We start from the raw sequence: 26543 nt of genomic DNA on the forward strand, positions 1-26543 counted from the left end.
TGGTGACTTTATATAACGACTGAATCCGTGAAAGCGGCGAAGTGCTACAGAGCGAGCGAACATTAAGTCAAACACAATGTCTGGTTAAGAGGAATAAAATGTGAAAGTTAATTCTGCTAGCGAATCAGTGGCACCATTTGCAGCCTTACGTAAAAATACAGTCACAAAGAGACCACCTTGTGGACAAAAGCATAAGCGAAATCAGTGCTAGTGTATAACCATAAATATATGTATGAGTGCCGTTCAAAGCACCCATCATAGACTACTCGAAACCACTCTTTTCTAAACATTTTTCATGCTCGTGGCTCGTGATTTAGATGCTGAATTCCAGGCGAGAGATGCATATTCAAGAAGTGACCGGATTAGAGAATCGAAAAGATGTATAAAGGAGTGAGGGTTCCTAAAATGCTGTGTCAAGTGAGGTGATTCCCAACACTTTGAAAGCACAGCCCACGTCGAAAGAGACACGAAAGTTAAGGCAGTACAGTGTGGGCCGCATATAACGTATGTCGCGGGAGTCGCGAAAGTCTGCACTATAAGCAATACCGCGCTATAACCAAAACATAAATTTTTCAGGCCAGAATACATGCCATGAGACAACTTACCTTTGTAAAATAATTTATTTTATGTTGGATGAAAAATAAAACTTAGTTTGACGAAAGTCTTTATTACACCAGACTAGTACACTTCTCTCTCAAGTGTGTCACACCTTTCGAAAGAAATGAGCGACTTTTGCCTGGCGCAACCTTTTAACGGCGTCGCGGGTTGCTGACAGACGTTGCAAGCTTTTAGGATTGCTAACCCTAATCACTTTTCTCCGGTGATGAAAACTCGTGAAAATTCGTATCCTTTATATGGTACGCGCCAGTAATACCTTCACCTTTAGCACAGGCATGAAATGCTCCAAATAAGAAATCCGGGCGATGTTCGAAAACACAAATGCTTAGAAATCACCACTGTAGTCGAAGTAAACAAACACGACGACACGGGCGTTTCTGCCCTCTTGAGAGTGCTGCCACGACATCGCCGCACGAGTAGGTGGATCTTCCCTTCTAGTACGTGCTGGGTTATCATAGTGACACACAACGAAAATTCACAGTCAAGGATAGCGCTTTTACGCGGAATGACGAGCTTCCACCACGCCGTCTACGTCGACGATCACAACCGACGCCATGTTTGCGGATAGAAGAAGCCGGCCCACGCCGGCCCGCGACCGGCATGCAACGTGCGCAAACACTTCTCCTCGACCTGCGATTGGTCTGTCGTTGCGGTCACAGTTTATGGTTGCGGTTGTTTTCAATGCAGTGGAGGAACACACGCACATGAACGACACATGCACGCGTCCCTCCGTCGCTATGGGTACTGAAGCCTCTCTCTTCGCTTCTCCCCGCTTCTTCGAGCAACCTCCTTGCCCCCGCGAGTGCCGCTTGCGGCTAGCCGGCTAGTGCCGTTATCTCGTGTCGCACAGGGAAGCATGCTCGCTGCGCCGGTCGGTTGGCGCGGTCGGCGGGCTGTTTCAGAAACCGCACTATAACCGGTATTTCCCTTTGCCAGTGATGTGATGGCTGCGCCAATTGCGCCAAACTGCGCCAAGGGGCGAACCCTGCTACATCCTGCTACATTTTGCCAAAATATGGGTAATCTGTGCCAAAGGGCCAATTTTGGTCGCCTTTCAAGACTGAAACTAAACCAAGTACCGTAACTGAGCATGCATGAGCTAGGCGGCGCAAATGGCCGCCCGACACAAAATACCCTGCATCAATCGTCCATGGTTTTTTGCATGGTTTTTTCCGCCATGCCGTCTCTCCTTTCATGTCTCGTCGTCTCGTAAGCGTAAGTCTCGTCTCGCTTTTTTTTTTTTAACGATAGTTGTCGGCGTGTGTGTGTGTGCTGCGACGCTAGCGTGCTGGGTACCAGCCATGACGTGACGCTGTGAAACGAAACTATGTTTCGGCGCGGCGGGAGTTACTTTTTGAGCTGAAGCTCTCGCTCCTGAAATCAACGGCCGCAAGACGTTGGAGATATGGAGCTTCCTAAACTGAAACATAAGGACCGCCATATGTTCATCAACATTCATGTTCTTGTTTAAAACATACGCTGCTACAAAATCCCTCTCCCTCTCTAGCTCAAAGACTGCTGTGTCGAAGTATTGATTACCTAGGTTTCTCTTGGTGGGCTTTCTTTCGAGAGGGACCCCGTTACGTGAAAAATGTGTCGCGAAGAAAAGTTGAAATGAGCTGAAGCAAAGAAGGGAATGTCTGCACGCTGAACCCACAGAGCGCGCTTGTTTGTCTCGAGTTCAGTCGTTGCACAAAGCGACCCTGGCTCGCGATGTCTTGCATCAATGCGCTCAGGTTCTTTTTTTCTGTGTTTATCTCATACCTCACCTGCCGGCCTTGCAAGCACGCGGCGCTGGACTTTTTTTTGTCGCATGCTGGGCAGTTACATTTTGCATAGACTTTTGGCAACCAGTTGGCGGCAGAGCGGAGAGGCATGGTTTCGGTTTCGATCGAACAGCCGTTTCGCTCGCGCGACGAAGCACGTGACCTGCAAGCCTGCAGGAGTTGCCCTCACGTGCATGTGAACCAACGATGCGAACATAATTGCACAACAGAGGCACCAGCCGGGACGCTTGCAATTCATTGTTTTACATTTAATTAGTTTTGACGAAAATCTGGCACCTCGGCAACCAGTAAAACGGTGGCAAGCAGTTTTTCGGAATTGCTTGGCAATGCCTACAGCACTGTACACTTGTGGCATGTCGCAATATTTCTTTGAAGACATTGAAATTGGACATTCATTACTACCCTAAGCTAAAGCAAAGCTTGCTCCAGCCTTGCAGAATGTTTCGAAAAGCAAAAAGAAATGTCATGTCATTGGCATTTCAGTTACATCTTGAAAGACTCCCAGGTGGCCGAACTTCACCATAATTGGTTTATTTCGGCGAGCATGATTCTCTTTGCGTGTCCAGCATTTAAAACAAATATTTTTATTTTTATTAGAATATCTGCTTTAAAAGCTACTTTTGCTGCTCCAAAACACTGTTTTGGCTGCTCCAAAGGCCACTTTTTCTGCTCCAAAACGGCTTAGGCCAATCACATCACTGCTTTGCACGCCTGCATTTTAGGCGGTATGTGCGGTAATTACATGGAGTTCTATGGGAGGCGAACCGGTGGTTTAAAAAAGCCGCGTTATACCCGGTCCTGCACTATAAGCGGTTACGTTGTCAGTGGTCTATACTGTATCACTTATTTTTACTTTGGCATTCTAATGCTTAGAATGAACTTATTTCTCATCTCGTAAAGTTTGAAAGAGGTGTCAGTGTTAATTCACACATGCAACTATGTACACGATTTTGTGCGGTTGATGCAGCAATGTTCCTCAACTCACACAAAAAAATGCAATTCATAAAACTACTGCCGCAATCCATGTTGCTTGGAATTTTACATTTATGAAACATTGTTATGGAAATGAGGTGACTGCTTCCCAGGTGCAGTGAAAAGCATCATTAGACAGAACTTACCATAAAAATTTGTGTATTATATGAATCCGGATATACCCAAAATGTAAAAGAAATGCTTCATCCGTGTATAATACGACCCAGGATTCCACATGCTCATAGCCTTTGCCCGCAGCAGCTCAGTGTTTGCGGTGAGGTCTAAAGCGCAATGTTCCTTCGCGATCCGAGTCTGGTCCAGATGGGTCTCGGCGAACATTCCTTTCTTCGACCCCGGAAATGTTTTCTTCTGCCCTTGCGCGCGAAAAGGGCTTCTTTCAGTTTCCCCTATCCATGAATGTATCCTTTCTTTGCCGTAAACTTTTGCCTCACTGCACTGTTGTCGATACTCTCGTCTACTAAGATAACCTTTCTTTAGAGTGCAGCCGAATACTGCTTCCATGACGATGCCATCACGAAGCTTTACGGGACTTGTGGGGAGAACTGGAGACGTCACCGACGTCCGGGCACAGACGAAAACGTTTCGGCGACAGCGTACCACGTGCTATCGGGAGCGGGGAGGCCGCGCGACGGCGCAACTCACCGATGATGGTGCCGACGACGGCTTGAAATCAAAACTGCGTGAAATCGGATCTGCATATATTACAGGGAAAATTGGCGGGATAATTTTGTATTATACGAGGGTTTTTCCGAGAGCCGATGCTGAGTGTTGCGTGTTTCCCCACCTCGTTGGTCATGGACGATGCACACGAGTTCTTTGGTCGGCTGAGAATGGCGTCGTACTTGCAGGGAGGCCAAGGAGAAGCGGCTGCGGCTGTGGAAGGACTACTCCGCCCCCACCGCGGGGCTAGGGGCGGACGCCAAGTTCGAGGGCAAGGTGGTCGAGGTGATCAATGCGGACGCCCTCGTGGTGCGGCTCGAAGACGGAGAGCTGCGCAAGATCTTCCTCTCGAGCATACGGCCGCCCAGGTGGGGTTCCTTCAAATTCTTTCCCGATTGCCTCTACCGAACGTCAATCACCCTAGATTGATCCATTTCCGAAACTCCCGCACTCTCTGCGGCTTTTCATAGGTAGTTTGAAGACTACCATCATGATTTCTGCCTTCCTTTTTCCACGTGGCAGCGATTTTCAAGGGGATGTTTGGACTGTTCGATATAAACAATTCGAAATACCCGGACCTGATTTAAGTGTGTGATTTAACCGTCCTCGACTGTAGCATGGCAGAGGAAGTGTAACACAAGTTGATGTAGTAGTCTAGAGAAACCTGACACACATATGAGGAGACTGGATGGCACTAATGGTATCCATGTCAGCTTTGCCAAAATTGCTGGACATGATTTCGATAAGGTCCGCGAGCGGCGTTGTGCCTGCCATATTTCCAGTAGATGGCCGGGGATTACTGCTGCATGCAGTGTTCGAACAGGAATCCTTTGCCGCCACGAGATTCCAACATTTCTCGTAGAGCCTCACCCGCTCATTGGAGGACCTGGGAGCGCCTCTCAAAGGCTCCGTGCCTGCAGCCCGCAGTCTTCTGTCGTGTGTGGTAAATGCATGAGCATACGGTGGATGTCTTAATTGTAAGTGTCGTACCCTGCGATGTCGTCCCCTGCATAGATGTAGAGTTGTCCCAGCCCGTTGGAGAACAAGAAACAGTAAACTCAGCATGCAGAAAGCAAAAACAATGGGAATGCGCCATCACCACAGTAAGCATGGTTGCAGAGTGCTTCCAATTGCTCGGTCGGAATCACACATGGCTTACGAGCTACAAGGAAGCGTCGATCGCCTGCAAGCATCTCTGCCTCTCTGCCCGTTTTTCTCCTTGACCCAAGCCAATGTAACGCATGCGCAGTTGCAATCAATTTGCCCAGAAGCTTTAGGAGGCATCCACCATTCAATTGCAAACTCCGTAGTTTCCATTGCTCCCTCTCTTAAATCTAAGCACTCTACTGCGCCAAGTGGAGTGGCGCGTAAACTGAGCGTGACAATGTAGCATATGTTTTCTGTCTTCCTTTTTCTTTCTGCTTTTTTGTTGCTCTTTCTCTGGGGAAGCCAGAGAAAGAGCAACCGTATGTCCGATCACGCTAGGTTTTACCCCCGTAGGGAGTGACACGGAGGCGTTCAAAGAAGACGTTTGATAGGCATCAATGTCCAATCGGCGAGGAGACGAGCGGCCGCGTCGCGTTGACTCTCGTCCCTGGCGCCTAGTTGGATATGGTTGGATGCCAGCTGTGTAAAACGCGTTCTGCATTGAGACGTTTTCTTTCCTCTCGCCCCCAGGCGGTCGGAGGAGACGAAGGCGAGCGGTGGGGAGTCCGGGGGCAAGGAGCGCAACTTCCGGCCCCTGTACGACATCCCCTTCATGTACGAGGCCCGGGAGTTCCTGCGCAAGAAGCTCATTGGCAAGAACGTCCAGGTGGGCGTGGACTACAAGCAGCCAGCCTCCAACTCTTTCCCGGAGAAGACCTGCTGCACCGTCACCATCGGCGGCATGTGAGTGGTCGCCCCGCCGAACGTCGGGCTACACTCGTGAAAGCATGGCACTTCGTTGCCCAATTTTTGTCCGGGAAAGCTCGGTGCAGAGAGGTGGCAACGTACTGGAAGACTCGCACCACGCGGCGCTTAAAGTTGCAGGGCCGTTCCAATGTACGCTCGACGCCAGCTCGTCTGCTTCGCGCGTCCTATAAGCGGCTCGGTTTCTTCTCTTACCACTTCGAGTTCAGAACACGAAGGAAACGGAGTGAAGACATCACAAAACTGAGAATGTATCGTCCTTTCTATTTTTGTTCCAAAATCGCAAAATTTTATACCAAAACGAACCGCTCCGCATATTCATGGGTTTTCCTTCACGCGCCGTACATCGGACTGCCTTAGTGTGTCGAAACAATTTCTGGAATGGTCTATTAGTGATCCTTACGATTAGAAAATGCAACTTCGTGAGCTTTACATACACTGTCTGTCAGGTCGGGCAACATCGTTTTCGTCATTCTTAATTCTAAATATACCGTATTTACTCGAATGTAACGCGAGTTTTTTTTTTTCAAATTTCCTTTACCTAATTTGGGGGTTCGCGTTATAATCGAAACGCCTCAAAATTTGCCTTGGCGGTGTCGCAGCACAGGCTCTTTAAGATGGCTAGGACAAATCCCGCTATCTTTCAATCTTCTGCTGGCAACATATACACGCTGGAAACAGCCAATCCAATCCTATTCTTGTTTGCGACTTGTTGCACCCATGTTAGGGTTACGGGTTACCTTCACAACGCTTTCTCTTTGTTACGGTTACCGTACCCATGTGCCCGTGTTGTCCGTGTTTTGAGAGCTGCTGCTACGTGCTTCCGCGACTGGACTCGAGCAAATGGCGACGCGACGAGCTCAGTACGACGCCCGCTTTAAAAGAAGTGCAATTATGATGGCTGAGGAAATCGGAAACTCTGCCGCGGCTAGACGGGTAGATGTGAGAGAATCGACTATCCATGGGTGGAGGCTCCAGCGTGAAGTGCTCTTCAAGTGTGAACCCGGCCGAAAAGGCTTCCGCGGACCACGTTGTAGTACTTTTTAAGGTACTTTTTTCCCCTCACTTAACTCGCGTTACATTTGTGTTCTTTTTTTTTTTTTTTTTTGCGCTTTGAAAAGTTGCCCCTTGCGTTACAATCGTGGTCGCGTTACATTCGAGTAAATACGGTAATCCTGCCGTCTGTAATTGCTCGAGCCCGGCGTTTGGCCATGCAGCAACGTGGCGGAGGCCCTGGTGAGCAAGGGCCTGGCGACGGTGGTGCGCTACCGGCAGGACGACGACCAGCGCTCGGCCCACTACAACGAGCTGCTGGCCGCGGAGATGAAGGCCCAGAAGTCCAGCAGGGGCCTGCACTCCAAGAAGGACGCCTCAGGACACAGGGTCGTCGACCTGTCCGGGGTGAGGTGGCTGAGGAGCACGCACCCTTTTCGTGAAGGCACCGAAAGGAGGCGCCGTTGCATTTTGCGTCCCCGCAAGCCCGCGCAGTGGCGGAAGGGCGTAGCAAGAAAATGGTCCGGGCACGAGTAGCGCATCCGGCACTTGGGCGGAACGAGTGTCTTCGTGCATCGCTCACGTCCAGTCTGTGCCCTGTGCCGGCGGTGCACGACAATAAAATCCATGATTTCGTCGTCTCGGAGGTGTTGAGAAGGCAAACGTTGGGTCGCTCGCTCCAAGCGTTGGGTCACTCGCTCAACCCAACGTTTGGAAACCTTCTCGGCTTCTTTTTCGCAAGTGATGGTGCCGATGACCACCGAGGAGCGGTATCTTCCTTTTTGTCTTCTATGGTGATGCATTTCTCTATGGATCGGTGATGTCACCGAGCCCGGTGATGTAGGCAGGTGGTAAAGCGCCGAGGAAGCTATAGCGAAGTTTTTTTGGCGTGGTTTGGATGTGCCGAGATCGCTAGGGGATACAACCTATTCGTCTTTTGTCGGCTCATCTTAGGGCAACTGGCAAGAGGCCCATTTGTCGCGGTGGAATATTCCTCTTTGGAAGACTCGTCGCACGAGAAACCTCGAGGTCTTTATATGGTGCGTTTTGTTTTGGTTTCCTGGGAGGCTTTGGGAGGGGATCAACCTCGATAAAGCCGCGGAAGGTCAACGAGGCTAATGTGAAAGGTTTCAAAAAAAAAAAAAAAAAAAAAAATTTTAATTCTGGGTTTTGTGCCGAACGTTGAATGTACTAATCTATGAAAGAGGACAGCTGGAAGAATGACGGCCAACATTCTGGCGCAATCACTATAGTGACAATAACGCAAAAGGCGACGAAAAACTTTATGAATGATCCAGCCAATACTGAAGAAGCGAAGCTCGAATAAAAAGGCTGATTCATTGTTGCTCTAAAATTGATTCTCGGCACTGTGCTTGTGCCCAAATAAGGGAACAAAGCCTGTGCCTTGGTTGCCGTACTATAATCACTGGATTTGCTGATTTGCCCAAACCAAAATGCATAATGGTTGCTTTTTTTTATTTGTTTTTTTTGTGTGAATGCACAAAGTATTTAGGTTATAGAGAGATTATTTGTGCTTGTGCTCTTCCGATTTTTAAAGAAGTTTTCACTTAGAGAGGAGGTGTGCTGCACGTCCCTTGAGCAGAAGACAGCGCATTATCTTGAAGGGTATGGAAGAAGCACGCCAACTATAATGGCCACCTTTGGGTCATTCTCAGCCACTATGGTAATGACATCTCAAAATTCTCGAGGGCAGGTGACATTGTTTATAAGAGTGCCTCATTTGGGTCTTATTTCTCTTTGGTGTAGCGAGTGACAGACTGATATTTAGTACGCAGGGATGCCAACGGAAAACTGAAGACTCAGTTATTAATGCCGATGTGTTGGCAATCGTGCGTGCCCACATAGTTTCAAGTAAATATGGGCGCCGTCAGACCGTGCGATTCAGTGGGCCTAGTGACGAGTTCCCCATAACAAATTATCCCACGCGACCACTTGTACCGTGACACACACCTGCACATGACCAACGGGCCTACATTGATTCCCCAAAAAAGGTCCCAAGGTTCATTTCATCGTTGAGGATGCGGGTGCTCTTAAAGCCAGCGTAGGGTCTGCGTTAGCAGTGCCTTTGTCACGCCGGTGCAGGTAAGGGGCATATTTTGCTCGCGAATGTAGAATTGTTTTCTAGTGCGAGGTAAGCGGGACCCCAGTCCCGCTGTCAGGTCTCACTTTCCCGGCTTCTTTCGGAGCCCTCGTCTAATGGGAAGCCAACGGTTGCAGGACCCGGCCAAGTCGAAGCAGTTCCTGCCCTTCCTCCAGCGGGCCGGCAAGATGGAGGCCGTGGTGGAGTTTGTGGCCAGCGGGTCCCGGCTGCGCCTCTACATCCCCCGCGAGAACTGCCTGGCCACTTTTCTGCTTGCCGGTGCGTTTCAGTGTAGTCGTAAAACTTTCACGAGGCAGGGGGTGAGCGAGATTTCCCACCCCCTGGCCCGTATTCTTTACATGAAATGGGGCGGGCGGCTGTCTCCCCCTCCGCTCTTCTACGGTTCCGACAACGCTGGCTGCTGCGCTAACGCCAGGATTGTGGCAGGCCACGGCACGACTTTTTACAACGTCGGTGGGTGGAAATTGAGTGGCCACAAACGAGGAGGCGGTAAATGCCCTAGTTGTCGACGTGTTGCAGGGACCCTAAGTGGTGTGGCATCCGACTAGTTTTCAAGAGGGTTGGCCACAGCTGACGTCCCGTTGACGCAGAAACAACGGTTTCATACACCTTATTCAAAGAGGAGAGGGACTGGAAGTAAAGTCACAGAATAGTACTAAGAGTTGTGGGCGGTTCTTTAACGCCCCTTCCTCGGGTGGACAGACACATGCTCGAGGTTAACTGTTTATTAACCCAACAATGTTTACGAGGCAAGCCTCACGTCAATATCCGGGCAGTCGGCGGGCAGTGCGTAAACGCCGTCCATGGGTCGGCTTCCCAATGGCCTGCAGGCGCTCAAACGTCGTCCATGGGAACCTGTGGTTCCGGGCAAGTGGCCGCGTCGGTTTCGACACGGCACAGCAGCATCCAGGGGCTCCGGGAAGGTCACTGGCGTGCGGCGACAATCCAAGCCCCGCGGTGCAGAAGCTAGGCAGTCGTCTTCACTCGTCCCGCGCAGCCGAGAGCTATAACAGTCGTCTCTCCATCCCTTTTCTAGCCTCGTCATCCTCAGGCAGCGCCGCTGTGGGCCCGAGATTGTCCACTTCGGCGACGCCCCTTCAATGATATCGCCACATGGCGTCAGCAGCGCACGATGTGGTGGGAAGGAACACGATCGGTTACCACAGAGTGGGAGAAGAAATGACCCCGATCCTTCGCACAAAGTTGATAGAGATGCAATACGTGTCGCGTGGGTCTCAGCCTCTCGGACTTTGTTGGTGTTTTTAAAGTTTTCGATGCGCGCGGGCTCTCGGACTTCGAGGCTTTTAGGCTCGTTCAAGATGCCAAGATGCACGCATCGCATCCTGCGTCTCTCAACTTTGTGCAAAGAATCGGAGTAGATTCACGCGACGTCGTGGTCACGCCAGCCTGTCGCGACTTGGCGCGACTTCACAATTTAATGGAAAGTTTCCAACTTGCCTCATTTCTTTGCATAAGGTTTAGAAATGCAACGTGAATTGTGCATTTCTTAAGCTCTGAAACAGCTCGAAAAGCTCCGAAAAGCTCCTAATATAGCGCGGGGCCGAGGCAGCGCAAAGTCTGTGCTGCATCGACGCTGACGTCAGCGCTCATTTGGTGCTTGGTCAGCATTATGCGCGTAAACGGTCAAATCGTGCAGCTGCACTTACACGACCCAAAGTGTTGTTTGTAGCAGCAAGTTAGATGTGAGCCAGCATGTGTGGTGAGCCGGAGGGTGTCGTGTGCAGGCATCTCGTGCCCGAAGGCCTCGCGACTCCAGGGTGGCCAGCAGGTGGAAGGGGAGCCCTTTGGCAACGAGGCCCTCGCCTACACCAAGGGACTCTGCCTGCAGAGGGAGGTGAGGTCTCTCTTGACTGCTCTTGCACTTCGTCCTTCCAGTCTCTGTCAGCTCGTTGCAGTGGCGGTTTAGGACAGTTCGCCTCTCTTCATTTTTATCATTTTGAGCTCTGTCGGGAGAAATTTGTACACTTACTCAGAAGCAGCCTATTCGGAGCTCATAAAACAAGGCTGGAGCGATAGACGGGACGCTGCAAAACCCGAAAACATCACTCGTACAGCAATGTCTCAAATGGACGACCGTATTTTTGAAAGGAAGTGTGCGATTGAACACGGCTGACGAGGTTGACAAAACGTGACGTCACGATTCTCATTCCCTCTCCTCTTCCCTTTGTTCCCGTAAGCAGGGGAACCGAAGGGAACAGGAGAGAAGCGAGGCCGTTTCCCCTCATTCTCAACTGTTGAAGCAAATCGTGACGTCACATCCCTCGCTTGATCGCGGCCTTCTTTTATAAAAGTTTGGCCATCCATTTGGGATATTGGTGTTTGAGTGATGTTTTGGAGTTAATAGTGTCCCGTTTAACGCTTCTGCGGGCTTCTTTTGCGAAATCCAAATTTCGGTTCAGCATTCAGGGACACTGACGGTGTATTTACGCTCTCCAAGGTTTTTATCTGTATGTGACATACGAGAGCCTAACTATTCACAACACAATTTGTAGCTAGAAATTTGTTTCGTTTTTGTTTGAAAAACCGCCTGTCGAGATTTGACCGGTTTGATTCGGGCTCACTTTTATAGTCGTGGTGAGCTGCCTCAGTGGCTTCGAGGCCATGGCCGGCCTACGGACCCCAGGTGGCGGGTTCGAATCCCGGCCGAGGTGCCCGCAATCTGACGGAGGCTTATTGCGGAGAAGGCGCCGTGTAACCGAGCATTCGGTTGCACGTCAAACTATACCCAGGTCTGAATTAATCCTCAGTCCTCCACTGGGGCGTGCCAGATACCTGTCATTGGTTTGGCATGAATACCCCCAAATTTGATTTTTCCGACATCAGTCGGGTTATCTGCGAGCTGATAGGATTACTCGCTAAAAAGTGATTTACAAAAGAAATTAAAAACGTTTAGGTAGTATCTTTTAACGATTTTTCCTACTATAGTCCATGTACTTCATGCATCTTGGCATCAGCAGCTCTGTGCCATACAACCCCAATTGATCTATGAGGTTTTTCTAGGGGTGCAAAATGAAGCACCCTCAACTGGTTTTTTTATGTGAGAGATGTAGATAGGAGGCACAAATTGAAGTGTCCCTAGTCATGCTTTTTATTTCCAAAGCTTGCGTCCATATCTTACACACGGTTCATGCTCATAGCCTTGTCATGTTACCAGCTACTGTAGATATGTTTGCTCTGTAACCATTTTTCCCGCAATAACTCGCACACTTGGCACATTTTGGTTTCGGCAGCTCTTGCAACACGAGGTCCGAATCTAGTACAGTGCAGTCCACTTATAACGATATTATTAAATGCGGAAAATTTTATCGTTATAACCGATTATCATTGTATCCGGACCCTGTACCCTTAAAACTGCCCAAAATAGTTCCCCCAAGCAGAAGGTTACTCACCAGTGTTTACTGAATCACACCTTAGAAGAAGCGCCGCAGTATAACAGTTTTATTGTAGGTTCATCAGCAAGCACGCAATGAAATGGTGTCAAACATGCTGAAAAAAATCCAAGGCATGTTCTTGTTTCGGATCGTAAGAAACCACTGGTACAGGGCCTCCTCAACATCCTCGTACAAGGCTTCCCTAAGCCTTTTCCGCTGGTCGTCAAAGCCGCTTGTTCCAGCCTTCTTCATTACGACGTCCCCGGATTTCAGCATGGTCGATATCGTCGACTGAGAGTGCTCATACTTCCGGACGAGACTTCCGACCTTGAATCCTTGCCGCCAATCACGTACGATTTGCTTTTTCTCTTTGAAGGAGATAGCTTTTCGCCTCGTCGGAGCCATCTTTTATGCCAGCGACGCGGGGAAGAGGAGGGCGGGAAGGGGTTACAAGGTTACAAGTATGATGATGATGATAGCACGGAGGTTTTAAGGTCGCTTGCAGCGCCTACTCACGGAGTATTCGGTCGGGGCCCATCGGCGATGATTGCGTCCGCCAATCTCGGTCGTTTCTTCGCAGAATTTCACAATTCTTATCTTATTTTCTGTTAAATTTTTGTACTAAACACATTCTATGCGATCATTTATTGATCGTTATATCCAATATGCCGGGAAAAATGCATCGCTATATATGGTTAATTCTTACATAGAACCAATGCAAAAATTGATGCTTCTATAAAATCGATCGTTATAACCGATATATCGTTATAAGTGGTATCGTTATAAGTGGACTGCACTGTAGATGACATAGAATATCCAGCACTATCGCGCATGTTTTTATTTCTTTATTTTATATACCGTCAGGGCTTAAGATATTAGGGGAATCGTTAAAAACCACGGAAACGACCACTTCTATATCGGACAAGCGCCCACGTCTAAATTAACCCAGTTTTCAGAGAAAGTGGAGTGGGCGCTCATTCAATATTTTACGGTATAGCAGTGAAGTAACAAAGTGCAGTTGTTATTGGTGCAGTAAAATGCCTCCTTGGTATACAATATCAGCTATGACATTCCTGAACTGTTTGTGATCTTTGATCGGTGCTGTTGGTGTGGGAAGGAGATCCCGTTCTTCTGAAGTCCGACGGAAAAATGACAGAGAAAAGCATTAGTAGTTCAACACGACGGAATCCCGACCTCACAAACACTATCTAATCGAGACGAAACATTGAAGCGTGCCCCGATGTGCCTTGATCCCAGGTGGAGGTTGAAGTGGACGCCATGGACAAGGCAGGCAACTTCATCGGATGGCTGACGGTGGAGGGGGTGAACCTGTCGGTGGCCCTGGTGCGGGAGGGCCTGGCTAGCGTGCACTTCACGGCGGAGCGCAGCGCCCACTTCCGGGCCCTGCAGCTGGCCGAGGAGCAGGCCAAGCAGCGTCGCGACCGCATCTGGGCCGGCTGGGAGGAGCCCTCCGAGGAGGCCAAGCAGGCCGAGGTGGTCTCGGAGCGCAAGGTCACCTACAAGAACGTCTTGGTCACCGAGGTCAAGCCGGACCTCTCCTTCTACGTACAGTTCTTCGACGACGGTGAGAAGCAACGAGGGGGCTCTTGCAGGGCGCGGGCCCCCGGACTCCTGGATTGCCTCGGCCGTCCCCAGCCTCGAATGGAGCTCTAGAGTGTGTTAGGCGGCTCGATCCTATAGCATTTGTCTGTAATTCAAGAGTGGGAAAATTCACCAGTATAAAAAAAAGAACTGCCCATCTCTTCATTAGATTTTAAAGTGCTCTAAATGCATAGCATTTATAGGGCCTCTGTCATGTCATGGTGTTGCGTGACATCGCCCTGTCACGAGGTGTCACGTGACGTGTCATGACATCACGGTCTCATGTAAAAAAAAAAAAAAAAGGTGACCCGACTTTATAGGATTGGGCACTGTTCCAACACCACGGTCACGCACACTGTGACGTGAGCAGCATGACGTCACCACAGAGGCTAGATCCAAGGCACAAGACCCCTAAAGGCTAGTTGACACACTTGCAACTGCTTACCACCTCACGACCTCTCCCTTATGAAGAGAGAAGACACCGGTGCCACCTAGCAGGTACCTGTGGAACACTTTCCGCATATGGTAGAATGTCAATGATATGAATCTCTCAGGGTCGTGTAAAATATTTGTATCGTCTGAAACAGGCTCCAGAAAGGTAATAAAATGTGCATACATAGAACTCGGTAAGAACAGATGGCTCTGGATGAGAAACCTGGTTTGATCCCGGAGGTAGTGCAATACCGGAGGTATTGCGCTGGCCCTGGGATCGAACAGCTTTTTTATTTCTCAAGGTTTTTTTTTTTTTTCTTTAGCCCTAGATAGGGCCAAAAGGTCTTGGCTAAGGCTAGAGTAGAACGCCCAAGCCCTAGCCGTAGCTCTCTAGCCGTGGCGACCGTGGCCCCATGGTGCAGCTGCGCAAAGGGGTCGCTCGTGGCGTAATGAAACGTGGTCCTAGTTAGTAGAATGGAATATTGAGGCTTTCTCTCTCGAAATATCTTCATGCCCACCCAAGCATCGGGAAGCACCGCGGCGTCGTTTACCACGATGTCCCTCTATATTTTTCAAAATGAGAGACCGCCTTGTCGAGGTCACCGCTTTTGTTTGTATCGCCAGCCGGGGCCCGAAAGAGCATTCACATTATCCCGAAATGAAACTCATTACACATGAGGCTTTTCGGCTGGGGCTTTTAAGAAATTACCGTCATCCCAAAATTCATATCAATTGTAATCGTAGATTTTATTGTACCTTTTTCTTTTTCACGGATCATTTTTTATTATTACCGTAATATCCCGAGTCATCGCCCACCCCCCTACCGCCTGAAATTCGTTAAAAAAGTGGGGTGGGCCATGTCTCGGTGGGTGAGCACAAACACTTGAAAAAAAAAAGCGGAAAAAACCGCCTATTTTTCTTTGCGTATCTAGCGCTGATGCACAAGAGATACATCAAACTCAAAACTCGATTTAGTTACATTGTTTTATAGAAAAAATGCTCACGAAAGAATATTTTACAATAGCGAAGTCCGTTGCTTGCATACGCGCTAGAAACACCGCCGATCTGCATGTAGCGCGAACATTTGTTCCGTGAAAGAATGTCACCATTATGTTCTCCTAGTTAGTAAAAAAAAAAGAAAGAAAAGTCTACAAGAAAATAGAAAAACCAACCAGGCGCAACGAGCCAGCGAGCGAGCGGACCAAAGAAGCGACCAAGAGCAATGCTGGGAAAGCGGGAAAGCCGGCGGTCGCGTTGGCAAATACTTTGGCGTCGGGCCAAGTCGGGCGCCTTGTCAATTGCAAGCTCTTGCGCAACTTGTTTGGTGCGTACATACGTGCGTCCGTGCACGGCGGGCTATCAATGCAACGTTGGGACGCTCTGCAAACGTCTGTGTAGGACGTTCCAGCAAAGCTTTATTTACGCTTTGGCTTTGCCTAAAATATTGAACAACCGCGGTCGCGACGGGCGGGAAGAAGGAGCGGGTTCGCGGTGACCTTACTTCGGCGGAGAGACTTTGACCTAGCACTCCGCGGTTACGTTAACAAACTCTTATTTTGTTATCTTTATCGTTTACTTTTCGCACGGATACACGACCACTTTGGGGTCGCTCACGGAGGAAATGCGTAAACAAAAAGAAGTGTCTTTCCCTCCTTCGTTTTACTTTGTCACGGACGTCCTCCAACTGTAAGGTCCGCGACCGCGTCATTTGGGTAGGATGAGTGTTCACGGATCTCAGAGTCCGCGCTGGGGTATTTGAAGGGGTGGGCGATGACTCGGTGTTTTTTCGGAAATCGATATTGGCCTAAAAAATGGGGTGGGCGATGGCTCGGGGATGGGCGATGACTCGGGATATTACGGTAGTTCGAAAAACTTTTAGCAATGTTATAAATGAGCATTTCTCATAGATTGTATGTGCATTAGATGTCGCAAGTACTGCCAAACCTTGGCTCTGGTGAAATACAGTTCCAGGGCACCTCATGGACGGGGCCAGTGCGTCCTGTCGTCCTAAGATATCGCGAGAGGTCGTAGAGCACTCGGTCATAAGCAGTTGCCAGTGAGTGAACCTGACACTTTCTAAATGCTACGCATTTAGAAAGCGTGGAAGCACTTACTTTCAAAAGAGTTTACCTCCAGTTGCGAATCCAACGCCTCGCAAGCTGTCTCAAGAGTGCACGTGAGAAGAGCGAGTTTCAAGCGCTTCAAAATGCGAGGCGGCGAGTGCGCACGCATTTACGGTGGGAGAGAGTGCGGGACACGAGGGGCGAGAGAACGAACGCACTTCTCGGAGGAAACGGGGAGACGCGGAATGGTGGGGTCGAGACTGGAGTGCACATCCACGAGAGTCAAGTTTCGCATTCCACCCCCGCCAGCTTGAGCGGGCCTTCCGTTGACACTGCGCACGATAGAATCTGTGCTGCGCAGGTGCACCAGTTTTGTCCGTACTATGTCGTCGCGAAGTAACACGCAATCGCCGCCTTTGCCACCGTAATGCCAAAAAAAAAAGCGGCCGAAGCGCCCAGGCGTTTTTGCTGCTTCGAAACGGTGGGGCACGGATGCGGACGTCGGTGGTTCCGACAAGCCCATATTGCTGGCAGTGCTTTAATATATGCGCGTAAAAAAACGAAAAGTGCAAAACATTGTTTGTGAGGTTTCTTCCTGAGTTTACTTCGCAGAAAAGTGCCGGCTTCTCGCCGTATAAAAGTAAGTACTGTCGAGCAACTTCGACTCGTAGCGGCAAAGCGTACGCGCCTAACCTATCACCCGCTTCTCCGCTTTTCTGTCGCCGTTTGTCGCCGTTTCTCGTCCTTTCGCTCAGGACCACCGGTGTGGGCACCACGGGGCCCGGCAAGCGTCTACGACCGGTGTGTTTAGCATTTCATCCTGCCCGTACGTCGAAAGAGGTCCCGAAGTAGCAACGGATAAAATTGTAAAAGAAAAATCTTTTTCTTTTTTATTTTTCCGCTGACTAAGTTCAGGACACATTCTGTGCTTCGTGGTCTTCGTCAGCACGATGGAACCTGTAAAATTTGAGGGCACAGTAAACAGAGCAGTTGAAAATGCATTCCCGGCACCATGTTCGGCACTTGGGCTTTGTCTGAAGAGGAGCCCATCCTTGCAGGACCGAAAGTGGAGGAGATGCTGACACTGCTGAGGCAGGAGCTGACGGAGCACCCCCCGATGCCGGGCGCCTACGCCCCCAAGAAGGGAGACCTGTGTGCAGCCAAGTTCAGCGAGGACGACCTCTGGTACAGGGCCAAGGTCGAGAAGGTCTCCAGTTCCGGCGAAGTGGACATCTTCTTCATTGACTACGGCAATGTGAGTCCCGCTCTTAGGGCGGGGAAGCTCCGGGCGACTTCGTGAAGTTTAGTGAAACTTTCTGGGGACTTTTGTGAAATTTGGGGGACTTTGGTGAAATTTCGGGAAATTAAGAAATCTTTGGGGAAAACTCGTCGGGCATTCGTTCGTTGCCTTTGATCCTGTTCGCCAAAACAACATTTGCCTCTAACGAACAGTCCCAAATTTAGGAACGAATTAATGGACTGTTCAGACGGCCCTCGATACGTTAGCGTGCCTCATGGCGTAAGACACTCTCTTTAGGTGAGGATATGCGGCACAATGAATGCTGCGATACGATTGACCGGATAAAGTACTATTGGTGCACGCCCGTCTAGCCTGTGCCAACAGCGTCTCTGCTGTCAGCATAGGTTATCGGCACGTAGAAAAAAGAAAAAAGCGTTGAGTTGCCATTGCACTGGGCGAACGCCCACCTTTCCACTCAACGCATCTGCTCTGGCCTCGACGAGCGCTGGCTCGAACACTGCACCAGAAATCTCTCCGGTTCAGTGTGTTCATATCTGTTCTTGCCACCTTCTGGGCACGAAACTAGGGTCAAGGACAAAGCTGTGCCTAAGCAGCATGCATTGTGCAAGTTCTATGTGACGCATTAGGCCCATAAAATAACTTGGAAAAGTAGCACGTCTCCCAGAGAGAAGTGCGGAAAACCGGTCCTGCAACAGGGTACCGTTAGCTGCTTGTGGAAAAAGCCGTCCGGTAGCGCCGCTTGCAATTGAGGCGAGAAGAGGGCTTCAGTAGCTGCGGCGCGTGCGGCGTCCACACCTACATATATGCTCAGACGGTGTTGTCTCCTCGGGCGCAGCGGGACAAGACGGACGTGAGCCGGCTGGCGCCCCTGCCCTCGCTGGGCATCCGGGACTTGCCCCCTATGGCCCGGGAGTACTCGCTGGCCCTGGTGGCCCTGCCCAAGGACCCCGAGCAGGCCCAGGAGGCCCGCCAGGCCATGGTACAGCTGACGGCCGAGGCAGCCCTGCAGCTGAACGTGGAGTACCGGGTGGGGGGCCAGGACTTTGTGACCCTGCTGGTCAAGGAGGGCGGCCTGGACGTGGGCAAGAGCCTGCTCCAGGAGGGCTGGGTGCTGCTGGAGGAGCGCAGGGACCGCCACCTCCAGGACCTCGTCCGGGAGTATGCCCAAGCTCAGGACTCTGCCAAGGCTAAGCGGGTGGGTGCCCTCCTCTCGAGGAACCGGCCTCGGACCGGCAGCTGAAATTTTGCTCGGAGACCGAAAGCTGCGGTCGCGCTGCTTCTACATCGCGCCAAAGACGGTCCGTAGACACTGTCTCTTTCTTTCATTACTTGCACAAAGACTTTCTGCAGATATGTTCCAAGCACACATACCATATGTACTCGCATAATGAACGCAACGGGTGTCTATATTTTGATTTTTTTTCCCTTGCTTAATAAACACACGTCCAATTTTCGGCTTCGCGAGTCCCGAACTGCATCCAACTCGGCTGCCCCCAAGCCAATTTTCTTTCGCCGCCAAGCGGTCAAGCCGAGCCAATTCAGTACATGCGCTCGTAATGGCTTCAAGTGTATAGTTGAGGAAGTGATCAGTCGTGAAACCGAGCGGCGCGCACACCTAACGAAGCTGGGGTCGAGGAATTGCCCAGCCCAGGATGTGCTTCGTTCGTCGGATGCATTGATGTCAACAAACACGCCGTCATCTGTGGTCCACTTTCGGACAGTGAAATCGTGAAAGTGGTTTGCCCTAAGAAAGGACGCGTCGCTTGCCGTGCTCAGTGAGCTTCGTAGGGCTCGTTTCCTTCGGTAAAAGGCACGTTGAAAGCGCCCCATAAAGGTTCGCAATTTATAAATCATGGTTACTGTGGCGCACCCACAACCAACCTTGAGTGCGCCTTCGTCATTGGAGATGTGCCACAGTAGACTGCCGTGTCATATTGGCACCTAAAGTGACATTTTCACAAAGGGTGGAAATGCAAAAATTTTACCCTGCATAATGAACGCACCCCCCCAAATATGTGTAAATTTTTCGGGAAAAAAAGTGTGTTAATTATGTGAGTAAATACGTATGCCTTTTGCGCCATTAACATTTTGCGTCTGTCAAAATAAAATGCAGAACGTGCCCAAAATGCATAATGATAACATTTGTAACCTCCATTGGTCTGGAAAAAAAAAATAGAAGGCAAGGGAAAGAGCACATGATTTTTATTGCCATGAGATCAATAGGCAGTATCGTAACCTGGAACTAGATATAGTTGTTAACTGGCACTTTTTAAACAATATAACACCAAAAAACTTTTTTTCTTTCAAAAAGCACTTGGTGCATCTTTAAAAGCCAACAAGCAGCCAGAAAAGAGAAAACTCAATTCCTTTTTTCCTTTCGAGACAGAAGGAATTGCTCCTGTGGAGAGAAGAGCTCAAGAGTGAATAGCGAGAAGGAAGTTGGGAACCGGTCTTTTTCCCGACAGATGCCAATTTTTCTGTGCGGCCTTTAACTCAAAATGTTTGACAAAAACAAATATTGCACTAAAGCCTTTCGTCGGGTGGGGCAAAGTTTATTTTCTGACCATGTGTCCTATTGTGGCACTTCAGAAAATGTTTCTGTTTAGTTTTGTTTAACTGAGGAAGCTGAGTCTCAAAGAAAAATGTCAGCAGCCCCTTTGTGCTTTCCACCTTCCGGGAGGTTCCTTTGCAAGTTCTTGCTACGAACTTCTTCCATACTTGGATTCAACGTGCTTTGCGTGGATTGAATGCAATTGGGCTGACAGAAGTGTAACACAAGTAGCCACATACACGAGCATAATGCAAGTAGCCACTGACACTAGTATTATGCAAGTAACCTCGGTGCAAGTGTATTGCTAGTAACCACTTTTATACAGGCTGCCTGCTAAGAGGTTAGGATTGTTATTTATGTCCCTCATGATAGTTCTTCGAGAGCCAGCATCGTGGAATGCGAGTTTGCCCTTACCGCAGTATTGGTACTTGTGTCATGCGAATTTGCAGTGGGTAAATGCACGGTAATTGCCCATTCTCGTAGTAGAAATTTCTGCCATCATACCTTGAAAGCTCTCTACTACTTTGGTTAGTTGGTTACCAAACTTGATTGTTTGTCTTGCCAGTGGACCTTTCCGGTTAAGGGCAGTTGTGTTTTCTCGGTCCGTTACAGCTGAACCTCTGGTGCTACGGGGACGTGACAGAGGACGACTCGAAGGAGTTCGGATGGGGACGCTGAGACACCCCCCAAGAGACGCCACGGCACAAAGTCAACCTCCGCTCATCGATGTTGCGCCAACCACGAAAGTGAACTTGGAAAGAGAGTAAAAAAAAGGGGTGTGGGATGAAAGGAACAATGGCTTTTTGGGCGGCCCCGCTGCCAGCAAGGCGTTCGTCGTGCAGCAGGTGGTTCGTCGAGCAACCGAGGAAATTGCGGCTTCTGTGCGGAGAGACGACAGCCTTCCACGTTCTGTATACTATTGAAAATGACTCGCACCGCTGGAGAGAGGGTTTGTTACACGGTTGTCAGGCGCTGCCTCCCTTCCCCTCTGCCTGGGACCTAGGGGGAGGCGGCCATGTTTTACGTGCAGTGTTGGGTAGCAGATCTCACGCGGCACCCGTTCGGTCCGAAAGAACGTTCGTATACTTTTTGACTTGATTTGTCTTTTTTTTAATAAAGGAGTTGACTTTGGAGAAGAATCTTTTCATCTTGCTTTGAAGGTGTGGCACCAATTCTAGCTATGTGGCACTGATTTGAGCTATGTGCTTTAAAAATATTTAAATTCCTACAGGATCTGCATTTCACATCAATACGTGGGTTGCATCGACATGTTTTCGGATGCCATTGTGATGGCCTTGTTGGCGAGCGCATAACCCTTTGTGGCGTATGTATCGCGCCACCGGATTCGTCTTTCTCTGCAAGAACAAGTAGGAATGACCACCAGCATGGTGCGATGACATCATGCAAGAGCCACGTCTTTGAAAACTGCAATCGGACACATCACCAAGTCCGTAGGGAGAAGTGGAAGGGTCAAGTAAGGAAAGTACTTGTGTCAGAGCTAAGACCAATGCTAATTGTGACCGGAACCTTTGCAACTTAGGTATGGCTTGTTGGTGTGCTTTACCCTTCTTTGCTCCTTTTAGAGCAGAAGAGAAATGTGAATCTGATCGTTTTTAGCAATAAGCATGTGCATGCTAAAACATTTTTTAGCCCTAGGCCCTAGAACATTCTGATCAAATTTCCACGTTTTTGGAGGTTTCTAATAACACAACATTTTCTCAATTCTGAAGCATGCCATTTGTAAAGGCCGACACATGTACTATCGGGTTGGAATGAAGTCTGAATACTGGAGCACGTAGCCATCGACAGATGCAACGCCTTCTGGAAGCTTCCGGAAACTGATAAAACTACGGGATGGAGAGCAGTGCTCTGCGAAGGTGTGCATCCTACTTGGATGTGTTTGAACCTCGCCCGGCAGAACCCAAGCTTCGATGCTGCGCCGGTAGTGCGCTGGAAGTTTTATCGCTGTTACATTTCATTCGAACCCGATACGTAGTACTTTCCCACGGATCATGGCCAGGGAAACTTGTTGAAGAAACTTTTGAAATGATAAAGTGTACACTCTTTTTTTCTCAAACATTGCAATCTGCACTAGATTCCCAAAAGAGCATGCTTGACGCCGCAAAACAGACGACCTCTCAGTGTGGAAGCTCCTGGCCTTGTCATTTGCCGAGCTCTTAGCCATTGCCTGTCTTGTGCTATGTGGCAAAGTAGACCTGCCAGGTCAGGAACGACAGCTAAGATTGCCATAGAAGATATACCTGCGAGAACTGTTGGCTCCCAATTCTTTTTTCTCGCACACAAAAAAAAACAAAAAAACCTCGCTTTGATTTTAGATAAATTTTCGTGTGTAACTAAAACAAGTGTTTTGAATGACATGAACCAGCGTGAGCTTCTACGTGAGGTTCTGCTCCAAAAAACGAATGGAGACTATAAAGGAAAAGTGCCGCCAAAATAAGGACAAGATAATAGAACACAAAGGATTTACGAAGGCCAGGTCGGCATGTGGGGCCTGGTGCAAGATGCTCGTGCGCACCACTGAGGCAGTTTCATGTGCCCCCCCCCCCCCCCCCCCAAGGAGGTTAGAAGTACTGTAGAATCTCGTTAATTCGAACTCTCTTAATTCAAACTTGCGGATACTTCAAACTAACATGCAGGTCCCATCCTATGCGTCTGTGGGAGGAAACTCCCGGTAGTTCAAACTCTGCTTTATTCAAACAATTGTTCGGTCCCCCTCGAGTTCAAATTAACGAGAGTCTACTACTAGGAGAGGGCACGTTGCAATATTGGTGAAGCCTAGTCATAAAAAGTTTAAACGATGTTGTGGCCAACGTGACCGTAGATCTCTCTGGCTATTAGTGCGCGTGACATATCGCGTGTGAGATGGATGGTTGATTCTAGAAGACTCCTTGCAGGCTTGCGTGCGCTCCGTCCGGTAGGTTTTATCAGATCGAAGGCTAGACTGTGGTGTATTTTAGCACCCCATAGCTAGACGAAGGCTAGCTATGGTCATGTGATGTGGTCACATTGGTGTGGTAAGTGAGGAGAGTAAGGACGAAAATGAGAAAGGCGAGGCGACAAGCGAGCATGGCTTGTGGAGGCTACACGGCTGGCGTCATGCCCTCTCCTACGCTTCTATCCTCCTTGCCCCCCCTCCCTCCCTCCCTCCCCCCCCTGCCGCATCAGACAGACTCACGGACCACACGGCAGTGTTGACCTTAAATGGGGATTGTCCAGCACCCCATACTTGAGCAGCGAACGTCTTCTTTTCCTTTTGCCTCCTTCATTCCAGCCTTTCCTTCGTGCGACTTGTCGTCCGACTTCTTCCGTGTCGGCTCCGTGACGACTCGGCCCGTAGCTGAAAAGGGTTCGACCCTTGGTATACTTTATGGTTGGTTCCAGTGGCTCTGAAGAACCACTGGAACCAGCTAGTTCCGTCTGGATCTGAAAAAAGCACCAATTAGTATCCTCTCTGGAACTGCGTGGTTACAGGGGGGATACAAACTGGTGCCCCAATTTCAGATCCAGGCAGAACCGGCATTTTTCATTCCGGTCTGTATCTGACATTTTCGTACGGGATTCGTACACGCCGCTTCGCAGTGGCAGAATTGACTAAAAGGAGGCTTATCGTCATGTTCTCAAAACAGTTTTTTTTTAAAGGGATTGGATAAGCTTTGGTCGACAAAACGGCATTCACTAAAACAAGCCTCTGCACCGCAAGCCTCCGATTTGCGAGTACTTTTACGTGCTCTTCGATGCCTCCCTCAACCAGAATTGTCTGCCAAATGATTGGCTAACGGTTAGATTATTAAACCCTGGGAATCGCAGCCCCATATCTGCAAGCTTCTTGACCACATATAATTGCTAGTTATGTTTCCAACTGCTTTTTTGATAAAAATTAACACGGATTCCGGAGAAATGTTTCTGGCATGTTTTATCGAAGCTCGGTTTAGAGAAAGCGCAGTCTCAGTCTAGAAAAATGCCACTTATGGCATTAACCCACCTGATCCATCCGTACGGCCTGAAAGGAGACATCGTCATATTGATAAACTGAGGTTGCTTAAACGACATTGTTAAAACGAGCTTCTCTAAACCGCATGCCTCCACTGTAGTTCACAACAAAGCATATCAATCAAAGCATATCAAAAATAGCATATCAATCTGTTGGTTGTTCACGACTTCGTCGTGAACCGCCAACAGATTGATATGCTATATTTTTTAGATGTGTCAAAAGCATGTTTGATGATGTGCCTCAGGATTTGCTGATTGATAGCTAGACTAAAAGAGGGGGAACTTTCCGACAGGCTTGTTCGTTGGATACAGGCCTATCTACACAATTGAACGCAATTCGTTGAATGTAACGGGTCGAGGCCTGATAACCTACAGGTTTTGTCTGGAGTACCGCAGGGCTCCGTGCTTGTGCTTTTGCTATTTTTAATTTATATAAATAACATTGCCAAAGATGCTGATGAAAGTGTTGCCGTCACATGCTTTGCTGATGACTGTGTCAGTTCTGTTATCACGAACGCTTCCTGTCAGACACTGCTGAAGGACAATCTTCGTAAACTTGCAGACTGGTACGAACTCCAAAGTGTGAAAATTAACTTTTACAAAACAGTCGCAATGACAATCAACAACAGAAAATCCCTTATTGTTGCTTATTGTACACTTTTCACATTCGACATCAGTGCGTTCAGACTGTTTCTTCTGTGAAATATTTGGTTCTAACAATAAAAATAACCTTGAGTGGGATGAGCCTCTAAGTAACATATGCTCTAGGGCAGTGGTTCTCAAATGGGGGTCCGCAAAAGCATTCTATGAATAAGTGTGATTCTAGGGGTCCGCGAGGCCCTGCCTTAAAGCCTTAAAGGCAATTACAGTTGTCTTTTTTCAGATTGAAAAGAAACGTTCCAATTCTCGGGCGAGTTTTCTCGTGTGTGTGTCGATGAGAAAAATCTAATTCACATGCCTTAGTTATATCCATTTATTAAATAATTATTGTAAGTATGCTATACCTCTCCCTTCCCCTCACAACGAACGGGGTCCTCCATTCATCTTTGCTGATCCACAAGGGGTCTGCGAAACATCAATTGTTGAGAACCACTGCTCTAGGGCAGTCGAAACTGCTTTCTACAAGGGAAAGTAAAGGGGTGTCCCTCGAATACCAAGCTTTAAGCATATCGCTCTCTAGTCCGACCAGTCCTAGAGTATGCTTCAATCGTATGAGATCCGTATTTCATTAAGGTGGAGCATATATGTCTTGCTGCTCAGTTTATCTCATCAGACTCGATCTCCATCATCAACTGCCAGGCTAAAATTTCTCTACTCATTCACAGCAGACCTGGCTTATCAAGTGCAACATTTAATTCCTGCTCCTCACAGACCAACAGGACTAAATTGCTCGAAAGCGATTCAACCAAACTTTGCCAGAACTAAAAACAATCTTAGTTTTGTCACACCTGATGTAACCCCCTCCTGCCTGGGCAGCACTGCTGCCTGCAGGATTTGAAATAAATTTTAAAAAATGTTTGTGCAAATATTTTTATTACCGTGGTCAGAAAAAAAATAGCGGGGTCCACACATGGGCGAATGTCAGATATGATGACATAAGCGAACAATGTTTTAGCAAACTGCAACGTACAGCGAATCGACAATCTAGCAAATAATGGGGGCGCATGCTAACACCCCCTCCCCCCCCCCCCCCTCGAGCTGCGCTTACGCCGCTTTGCGGTGGCTGTCTGTGGTGGCTCATTGCAAAAATGTTAACCCACCCCCGACTATTTGCTAAAGTGTCATTCGGTGAAACGTCGGCAAACGCTAAAACGTCTTTCATTTACTACGGTTGATCAAACGTCATTTCATCAAAACACAATTTAGAGAAGAGGCCCATTTTATCGAAGCTCGGTTTAGAGAGAGCAGAGCCTTACTTCAGAAAAACTCCGTTTATTGAAAAAGAATGCTGTTTAAAAAAGGCTTCCCTGCTTCGCGCGTGTATCACTGAAGCGCGTACGTGTTAACAACCCCCCTCCCACTCCCCCGGGAGGCACTCACTTGATCGAATGACGTTTTAGCGAATGCCCACGTTTCACCGAATGACACTTTAGCATAGTCGGACGCCGCGAAGCGGCGCTTTCGAGTGGGCCAAATGGGTTCACATT

The 26543-nt window shown here is 48.9% G+C and overlaps 1 protein-coding gene across 1 annotated transcript in view; it reads left to right on the forward strand.

The window, feature by feature from the left end:
* LOC8041829 (staphylococcal nuclease domain-containing protein 1) overlaps window positions 1–21518 on the forward strand; it is a 46788-nt gene extending 25270 nt beyond the window's left edge. The window contains exons 8-16 of the mRNA XM_002415006.5: window positions 4247–4426; window positions 5736–5948; window positions 7187–7370; window positions 9201–9342; window positions 10830–10939; window positions 13734–14061; window positions 17632–17828; window positions 18670–19029; window positions 20998–21518. Of these exons, the coding sequence (XP_002415051.2) occupies window positions 4247–4426; window positions 5736–5948; window positions 7187–7370; window positions 9201–9342; window positions 10830–10939; window positions 13734–14061; window positions 17632–17828; window positions 18670–19029; window positions 20998–21063 (1780 nt within the window). The 3' untranslated portion in view covers window positions 21064–21518. The remainder of the gene's footprint in view (window positions 1–4246; window positions 4427–5735; window positions 5949–7186; window positions 7371–9200; window positions 9343–10829; window positions 10940–13733; window positions 14062–17631; window positions 17829–18669; window positions 19030–20997) is intronic.
* Window positions 21519–26543: the final 5025 nt, after the last annotated feature.

Source organism: Ixodes scapularis, unplaced genomic scaffold (assembly GCF_016920785.2).
Source record: "Ixodes scapularis isolate PalLabHiFi unplaced genomic scaffold, ASM1692078v2 PGA_scaffold4__175_contigs__length_147842914, whole genome shotgun sequence".
NCBI lineage: Eukaryota > Metazoa > Arthropoda > Arachnida > Ixodida > Ixodidae > Ixodes > Ixodes scapularis.